General features: G+C 40.9%; 1 protein-coding gene across 1 annotated transcript in view; it reads right to left on the bottom strand.

The window, feature by feature from the left end:
• The window catches only part of eys (eyes shut homolog), a gene marked incomplete at its 5' end in the record, with an annotated part of 173350 nt that overhangs the window by 1889 nt on the left and 161373 nt on the right, over positions 1-10088 (bottom strand). Inside the window, 6 exons of the mRNA XM_080481589.1 lie at positions 785-946; positions 1834-2006; positions 2175-2337; positions 4279-4423; positions 5960-6126; positions 7178-7360. Of these exons, the coding sequence (XP_080337715.1) occupies positions 785-946; positions 1834-2006; positions 2175-2337; positions 4279-4423; positions 5960-6126; positions 7178-7360 (993 nt within the window). The remainder of the gene's footprint in view (positions 1-784; positions 947-1833; positions 2007-2174; positions 2338-4278; positions 4424-5959; positions 6127-7177; positions 7361-10088) is intronic.

The raw sequence follows: 10088 nt of genomic DNA, 5'->3' as shown, positions 1-10088 counted from the left end.
CATAAAGCCAACAATGGCACGTGACTAATAAAGTGATGACTAAAAAGTCATGTTTCTTTGATGAGCGCTCCCTCCAATAATGTGAAAGTCACAACTATGAAGTTTAACGTAGTTTAGGAGCATGTTGCTTTCCTGCGTGGATGTTTTTTTTTTTTTTATGAGGTCTCTTCATAGAAATATGAATATTGGGAGTAGTAGCTCTCAGATTGTTTTCAATGATGCTCGAGGACCTGCCAACCAGCTCAGGGATTCAAAAGCTAAAAAAACCTAAAAAACTTTTGAAACGGATCTGTAAATTCACAGCAAACCAGAGATACTATTAGAGATATTTTCCCTGTTGAGTGTATTGAGTCTTCTTCATAAACGTCAGCGCTTTTGGTTTTCGTTGAGCTTTGCCTCGGTGGTTATAAAAAAAAAAAAAAAGATTCTACATTATTATTCTAAAAATGTATCCATTTTTGTATTTCTTTTTTCAAGGCATTTTACATCACACACCTGCTGCAGTACCGCAAAGTGCTTTCACACAAAATGAGCAAACAAAAGAATTATGAGAGAGGTCAAGATACCAGAAACAATAATCCATAATTTGAATGCTTACTATAACACACATGCAGCAAACAAGGGCGATGTTAATCCAGATTAAGAACAGAAAACAGTAACCTGATCTATAACCAGGGCTTACAAATACATCACAGTTTTCTATAAAATCTGCCAAATGAAGCCGCATCTCTTGTTTGTTACATGTAATATGCGCATCATGTGCTTTATGCTGATGTGTCCTCACCAGCTCTGGCACTGAGGTGCTGCGCAGTGTAGAAAAGGATGCCATCAGGTGATAAAGGCTGGAACTGCAGCTGCAGAGCAGTCCTGTGCCGAACGCTCATGAGAGGGAAGGACATCCATGAAGACTGGTTAGCACTGAAGTATGGATCGCTGATTGTCACAGCTGGGAGGAAAAACAACAGCATGGCTGTTAGAAATAATTGAACAATGATGCTGTGGCTTTATGAGCAGTTTTGTGTTGGATTTTTTTGTACTTTACTTGAGTAATAATTTTTTTACTTTTAACTATTACTCAATACATTCATAACACTGGTTTAATGTCTCCCAATAAATAAATTCACCTAAAAGGGAGTTCATAGTTTCATAAAAAAATCTAGTTTTAATAATCAGCTAAAATAGTTAACTAAATTGATGTATCCATGCTGATGAACTGCATTTTACAACAATAGATGTGTTTTGTTTGTGTGCATACGTCCTCACCAGCTTGATAAAAAAAGCTAAAAATGTCATAAGCAGAAATCATGTATCAATAGAGTTAAATGTTCATTAGTCCTTGTAACATGTGAACTTGTGTACCTTTCAGAACCTGCACTTTTAAACTTTTTCTTAATCCTTCAAAACCTAATTGCAATATCTTTAGATTTTTCCCAAAAACAAAAAACTAAAAAAAAATAGACAGCCCTATATTCCCACATTGTGAGCAGTCTTTATTTTATTAATGTTTGTGTGAGATAAAATGACAAGATGATGCTACATGGATTAGTTAGTACTTATACAATAGCTTGATCTTTCAGTTGTATCTGAAGCATTAAAAAAAGGGCTAATATATTCATGTAGCCAATGTTCTCTGGTTTAATTGGATGTGTAACATCACTGTATATTCTTTAGATAATTGGTGCATTGTTTTATGCTGTTTGAAGAATAATTTTCCATCTGCACAGCAATTGTGGGACTCTTGTTAAAGTAGGGTATTTCTTTGGCAGTTCAGCTTTAAGAAAAAAGAAAAAAAAAAAATCACATAAATAAAATTTAGAAGTTTAATGAGGTAACCTTTTTCGCAGTACACTCCAGCAGTCCCTAGGGGGCACTGGCAGGTATATCCATTGGGCAGAGGGATGCAGGTGGAGCCGTCGGCACACAGAGGAGGGGGGCTGTGCTCCACATCACACACAGACACGGTCTCAGTACAGAGCGCTCCCTTCCATCCAAATGGGCACTGGCAACTGCAGGCGGACACAGTGAAACGCTGGAGGAAGCTTGTAAAACACCGCAAATTTCCTTTCCTCTACCTCTGTGGAGCTGACTTTTAAGTCTATACATAGAGAAGAGATACACCGAGCAGAACTCTGACGTGTCTTGACCGTGAGTGAAATCATCAGAAATTCACTCACTACACAGACGAGCCGGAGTCCACACACGTCCCTCCGTGGCTGCAGCGAACGTGAGCGCAGGGGGTGACGCCGCACTGACCCACACTGCGCCCGAAGGCCGGATGAGCCATTAATTGAAACTTCCTGTCTCTTCGTGTGCGAAACTGCATGTCAAAGATGCACCCTGTCACAGGAACAAACACACCGGTAGAGTGAAAAAAATAAATAAATAAAACTGCAGGTCTGATGCTGAACTATAATACAAGATATACTATTCTCTATTTCCTTTGCTATGCAGACAAAAGGTGCACAAACTAAAGTAAAATCTGAATTGTGCCTCTTATATAATCCCAACGTGAAGGGAAAACACCTCTCACCAGGTCTGCCGTGCTCAAAATGTATTTCTTTTATGATTGTTTATTTCATCATGTGACAAGTGTGGCGTTTTGACATCAGGAACACAAACATAAATCCAGCAGAGTTTCTGAGACGATAACTGCCGGGTTTTGAAGGAATTAAAATCTCTCGCTTCCCCACAGTTCGCATCCAAGACGCCGGCGTTTTAAATCCAACTTCTTCCGCCGCTTGTCATCACGAATCTCCCTCACCGTGTTTGCTTTTTGCTTTCACAATCCCATTTTTTCCAAGACAATATTTGCTTTGGCCTGTACCTGCAGAGTGCGGGGCCCCTCTATAAATATAAGGCTTGAACACAACCCTGCTAGTCATCTGCACATGCAGACTCCCATCTCTCTGCTGCATTAGTCATTGGCATAAACAGGATGCAGGGGAAATGTCATGCTCATTCATGAATATTCATGGCATGATGCTGTCTACTTGGCAGATTCAAGTGATGGTTTTGGTGCTGCAAACACAGACCATTGAAAGAGCAAAGCAGACTCGGGAGGAAGATGAGAAAAAGATGGTTGTTCTTGTTGTTGTTGCTGTTTTGTTTTAAACTCGTGCACACATCACATCTTGTATGAGGCCTGATAGACACCTGGAGTAATGACACCTGTCATAGGGAAAAAAAATAAAATAAAAATAAGGAACATTTGTTTCAAATCAGATAAATTAAAAAAAAACTTGGATAAGAAGAAAGTGTTGATGTCTTTTCGCAAGTCTGACGAAAGAAAATTCTACGCCAAAGGAGATTAAAATCAAAAAAACAGACACAAAAACTGTTTATTTGATGAAGTTGACTAAGTGATTTTTTTTTTTCTCTCCTCTGAGCAGCCGTATAACCTCCTCGTCCACCTTTCCACAGGGGAGTGTGGATCTGTTGATAACTGGGAGTGAAGTGCATTATCAGTGTGTTCACTGCCAGCCATCATGATTAGGGCTGGAGGAAGGTCACACAGATCTGATTAGACGCTCATGAGTTCTCATTACATCCCCGAGTAGAGAGGTTATGGTTCCACCGGTGTCGCCCGGCTCAGGTAGTGCTCACCAATACGGGGGACAATCAAAGGCCGATACGGCAACGGGTGAACTAATGCGCCATCGCAGCTGATTTGATTTCTGAAGGTCTCGTCGGCGAGCAGAAAAATGAATTAAATGACGATAAATAAAAGCAAACACACAAAACGGCTCTGGTCCTTAAAAATAAAAAGCTTTTCTGTTCATCCCAAATGGATCAGCCATGACATTTCATAATAACAAGCTTCACTGCTGTAGTGCAGAGACTGCTGAATATGGTTATGATGATATTCATAGCTGTTGTCATCATTATGGTTATGGCAATTTTGCTTCGCAGCTCCACACATTAGCGCGCACAATGAATGCTCTCTACAATATATTCCTACACAGGGTCACCTGAGAGAAAGCATAAATGATGCTGATGATGACAAAGATTATTTGGCTTCCACCGTTGTTCGAGTGACTTATCAGCAGAGGAATGGAGTTACACACGACGCACTGTATGGGGTGTGAAGTGATTACAGGCTGCAGATACAATCAACCCCCGAAGCTCTGTTCTGGCCTCGTACACAGTCCGAGCCCGCAACTCCCTTTTCATTACACACCCTCCCCTCAGCTTACAAAGAGACAGACATCCTGGGAGAAACTCCAGGACCCGCCGTCCTGACTGCAGATAGAGTGCTGGGTTGTAATAAAGCGGTCTTACCCTGAAAGCTGTGGCGGAACCTGGAGCCAAGTGGCAGCAGTTCAGGGGTGTATTCATTATATCCACCTACAAAGAGCTGGTTGAAAACATTGAGGCCCACCAGAGGTCCTGGAGACAATCCCGTCTTATTACGCTGCCCATCAACCTGAGAAAGACATAGTAAAATGTCAATATTCAAGCAGGAGCTGTGTGGCCACCATGGCAGGAGCACAATGCATTTAACAATCTGCCAAAGTTGACAAAAGGTACAACCTGGAATTGATTTAGAGTTCCCCCCAATCATCTCGACTTATTAGCCACAGCAGTTGCGTTATAGTACAGCGGTTTTTTTCTTTGTCTCGAAATATCTTTAAGGCACAGAGTCTCCAGAGATTTCAGCCCTCTGTCTTGGTAGCTTTTTGATGCCTGTAGATTTTCCATCCTGGAATCTGGCCTCAGCGAAGGAGGGGAATTCTCTCCGCCTCCCCCATAGCCCCCCTACCTTACATCACAACGCCATGTTTAACAAAAGGGGTTAATGACAATGACGCAGAGCCTGGGGTGGCAAGATGAGACTTTTTAGGCTCCTTGTCTGATCCTATACCGTCCACATTTTTTAATGCCGGGGGGGGGGGGGGGGGATTGGCTCCTGGGGCACAGCAGGCTCCCCCTCCTGTCTGGTCTCAGCCTGGTGGCTTGTGTCCCTTCTCCTGCTCCTATGGGCCCCTCCTGGGCTAGGGGTGGGGCCACCTCCGGGAAGATTTGCCGGGGCTTCGCTGGATTTACTGTTGCTTTTCTGCCACCATTTTCCAAAATGTCAAATTGATCAACTTCTGTTTTCGTCTCGGTTCTTTTGGTTATATATTGGTTTGTGTTTGGTAAGTGCTGCTCAGGCTCGTCTGGTTGTGCAGCTGTTGTTGACTGGGAGGTGTTTGGATCTGTGTGGTAACTGTAACTGTGATACATCATCAACAAGGGTATTGTCTGTAAATCTCTTCCTGTGGCAAGAACAAAAACTCGTCTGACATTAAAAGGCTGTTAATCATATAATACTGTATGTCTTAGCTGCCGAGCGGAACAAGGGATGTGTTGGGAGAAGGAACCAAGAATTGTTGACACACAGATAATAAACTACTTTACCTCCCTGGGTATCCTGGTAAAACCTAAATGTCAAGGGGTCACTGGTTGGTTTGTTATTTACCGTCCTGCTATACTTTACCATTATCATTTAAATTGCCCTGATCTGTGTATTTGTTTGTATTTTAATTTCCTTTGTTTTCACCTGTTTTGTTTGCTTATCATCAGGCCAGTCATTTGTAAAACAAACAGATGTACACAATCAATCTCAAATGCATCTTTTTGGACTTCAAGAGGAAACTGGAATACCTGGAGAAAACCAACACATAGAGAGAGAACATACATGGAAAGACCACCCCCAAGCACAGAATCAAACTGGGGACACATGCTCAATGTCACTATACCAGTTGGTTTTTACCATCCAATAAAATTAATTCTACTATTTGTTGTCAAAGAAATATCTTAGATATAAAGTCAGAGCTAGGGTGAAACTGAGCTCGTTATATCTCCTCTACATGTCCTCCCTTTTGTTTCTTGTGAAGGCTTTTTGAAGACTTGTAAACATGGTTTGATTCAAATACGCGCAGAAAGAAAACATTTAAAAGTTTTGAACTCATCCGATCACCTTTAACCACCCTGTTTTCTTGGACCTGCCAAACGTAACCGTGTGGATGTTGATCTGGTTGTTGAGTCGATCGCTGACTATGGTGGCAATCCCCGATCCGAGGTTGAATCTGTGCACAACTCTCCCGGCGCGTAGCCCCAACACAAAGAAGTCATCCCCGTCGTCACCTACAGAACACACCAGAGTTCAAAAATGAGTGTGATGAACTTTAGTTATGAAACACCCTTTTCTGGATTCACTGCTACTGTTCATCTTAATCAAATATTTTGAATAACAAACAATTATATTCAGATGAATTTCAGATTACATTATGCTGCTTCATACAGTATAATATGGGCTGCCTTTCTGCCTGTTTAATTATGTGAAAATTGATCACAGCCATCAAACAATTAACACTGATGAACGATGCCACATCATTAAAGCAATTATCTTTGGCGTTGCTCATATTTCATCCATTCCTACATTTTGCCTTTGAATCCGGACCACTCCTCCAGCGCGGCTCACTCCCCCGACAAACATTTCATTATTCATATTGCTCTTGTAATGTTTTGCCTCCACCTTGATGATTCATGCTCTCAAGGGAAAACCAGCGCAGGAGATCCACACAATCCCGTCTTGTCTTATTATTTATTTCAATTTTTTTTCTTTCTCCTTTTAAATGTCTGCCACTTGTGAAGAACTATGCCGAAGACACTGGCACAGCAGTTGCCTGCTACCAAACGTGACCCCACAGGAAGGAGATCCTAATTTAACGCGATCGCTGCTGACAGCATCACTGTGCACTGTGCGTCTGCTTAATGCAATTAACTTCACTACTTTTAAGACTTGCGTCTCACGTGTTCATCACATGCTCACAATGCCAACATGTCTTTTTTTGGTGGGAAAGTCAACAACAATAACAGTTTTCCTGGAAATCAACTAATTACCAGGCTGTGGGAAAACCCATTATTAATGCCTTAAAATCTGCCAAGAAAGAAAAAATCCTTGGGGAACCTTCTTGATTAGACGATCTCAGAGGAGAGAGGAAATCTGTTAGATATCGCATTACCATACACAGCAGGTGAAACAAAATGGCACTCACATTCCTTTTAAAACCCTTAATGAAGTCTGACAAGTCAAACCCAGCGAAGAGGATGTGTCAGAAGTTACTTTTTCTCTTTCTCACTTCACCATCCACATCGTTTTCAATTGCTTTGTGGTCGTCAGGATGAGGCTCACCTCGTCCTTTTTGTCCAGCAAACAGCATCAGGTTGTCTCTGAGGGCGGATGAGTTGTTTGCAAGTGTGAACTTCAGCTTGAACTCGTAGAAGAAACTGAGGCTGGGGATGGAGGAATAAGCCACAAAGGATGTGTAACCAAACTCATCGCTTCCGCTGAATCTGGCACGGGTTATGTTGATGTCTGCAAAGCAAAGACAGTTAAAAGAGTTAAAAGAATATATGCATCAATATTTATGGGTTAGTTGCTGTGGGGTCTGTCTGCTGTCGGATGTGTGGTGGGCTTGTTTAAATTCAAAGGTCCGATTGGGCTTCCGTCGCCGGCTACCAAAAGATGGCACTATTGCCCCACATTACAGGGCAGCTGGCTGGTGAAATATTTTCTTCTCTAATGCTATTAGATGATGACCTGTTTTCAAATACAACCACCTCTCCAGTCTTTTTCTATTTTCATTAGGAGCTGTTTAGGAAGGATTCTGGCAAGCGTCACTTCATACCCAATGTTCACAAGGGTGGCACAATAATCCCAACGATATTCAATTACAATCTCAAGTTTGCTTATTCAGAACGCATGGTTGATTCAATAATGCTCTCGCTTGTATTCCATCAGAGTATAACCCATCCACTTGATTTTACACTGGGGACTCAATGTAAATTTGCCTATGCTCATTCAAAATTACATGCTGCTGTGTTTTTCCCCCCCTCGTTCACAGCGGTGAGGATTCAAACAGTAGGCCACTCTCCTTCAGTGGGAACACCTTGCATATTCTTGTGCCGCCCCAGGCGATGGCTAAGAGGGGTTCAGAGGAGCCCTCTGCGACTGCCCCCAGCTCTGTTTGGCTGCTAAATTATTAATAAAGCTGCAAATTCCTCTGTTATCGTTTCCAGTCTGTTAAAGCTGCCTTTGCCTTCATTGAAAGGCTGAAGTGTTACAGCTGAACCTCATTTTTAATTTTTTTTTTTTTTACATTCCTGTGTTTGAGCCGCTATTATGCATGATCATCTTCTCCCTGTAATGAGATCCTTGTGTGCTCAGAGCGGATACACAACATCTTCTTATAACAGTTAATAACGTGCCAGACTTCTTGCAAGCTTGAATAAATCAGTTTTCTCGCTGCGATTACATGATTTGATCAAATTTGATCAAAGATTATTTGTTTGTGAATATACCGAGAGCTTGTTAAGCTTGATTGTGATTTTAATAATTACTTGTTATGTTATAGTGACAGCACAGATTATATCGAACTAATTAAACACATAAAAAAGCAGCTCAGCTTTAATTAATCGAAACTATGTTGTTTTGCCAATCGTGTGCACAGGGTACCATGGAGTTTGATAATATTGTCAGTGTGGGAGGGTGAAACCCCCGTCTTCACAGCGCTTGGAACATATTGACACACACGGTTTGTCTCATATCAAGTGGTTGTTTTTAATTGGATACATGATTTTTTAATAGTTCGGAAAATATTGTGAACAGATTTTTGGAGCCATGAAAACAAAGTGTAACTGTTCTTCTATTTTATTTGACATATAAGATAAATCCTCACGGACACTATGTAACTACTGTCACTGTTACAAATGGTTTTGTTCCCTAAGTTTTAATTGGTTTACAATTCTTGTAAGAAAAGTGTTTTAACAAAAAGTAATTGATAGATTTAACCAACATGTGTGGGTGTTTTTCATCGTTTTCAAAATTAAAAGGACTACAATCATACTGTGACCTGAAGACTTTTCTGCAGCTCTCTGGCGCCCCCAGAGGAAGTACATTTGAAAAACAGTGCTATATTGTTTAAGTTTGTGACTTTTTTTTTTTTTTTTTTGGGTCAATTAAATTACGATGCACAGACACATTTCTTACAATAAAATTCATAAAAACTTTTTTAAAAAGTGTTATTTTGTATAAGCTGCTGATTGTGTGTGTGGGTGCAAAAATCTGTGTTTTTCTCACTCACTCTCGAAATCTAATTCAACAGACAGTAAAAACACAGTTGCACAGCATTTCCAGCAGGCACGACTCCGACTCTACACGAGCTCTCGGATACCTTTGAGTATCACCAAAACAGATGAGTAATTGGATTACAGTAGTCAAATGACTCTCTCCTCATTCAGTTATGTAGTTTCTTGCATATTATTGACTGCGCTAGACTTGCATGTGAAAAGACGAGTTTAATGGTCCAGAGTTGTGTTTTTCCAATTTCACTTCCTGTTAAGTAACGTATTGAGCACTGGTGTGAGCGTGATTTGTGGCTACAGAACATATTCCTAACAAAAGAAGCTTATAGATCACCTCCATGAGATGTATCCGTCTCCAGATTATATCACCACACTCCGTCAAACAGCATTACACAGTATTTCCACTTAGCTGTGCATTTGTGTAATTCGCTGCAAAGAACCAGAAGCAGCAGAAGAAAAACACGGAGTGACACGCGGCACAAGATTGTGAAATGAATCCTGACATGAAACTGAATCGGTGTGCATCTGTGCCGCAACGGAGGAGCAGGAAAACAACGCTTCTCCTCAGGTACATACAAACACCGCACACAGTAAACGCTTGGCCTTTCCTTCACAGTCACAACAATGAAAAGGTTTGGGAAAAATTCACTAAATCAATAGCAAACTGAAGTGCTGACGCGGAATAATGTTGCACACTGTTTAAGCGCAAACATTGTAAAAAACAATACACAAGTTTGGCCCCCAGTGGAATTAGATTCAGCTGATGTTTGAAGTGAAATAAGTAAACCACTGCAACGCCAAAAGCGAGAAAAAGAAAAAAAAAAAAAAAAAAACATTAAATATGAGTTATGTTTGAAACCTTAATGCACAGCTACAAAAGGAAGCAATTGTGGTGAGGAGGAAAACTAAACTCCTCAACTTGGAAATGTCTCAGAGTTTTATCAATTTTGTTGAGCATT

Source organism: Lipophrys pholis, assembly GCF_963383615.2.
Source record: "Lipophrys pholis genome assembly, chromosome: 15".
Lineage (NCBI taxonomy): Eukaryota > Metazoa > Chordata > Actinopteri > Blenniiformes > Blenniidae > Lipophrys > Lipophrys pholis.
This window is presented reverse-complemented; position numbering and strand designations above follow the sequence as displayed.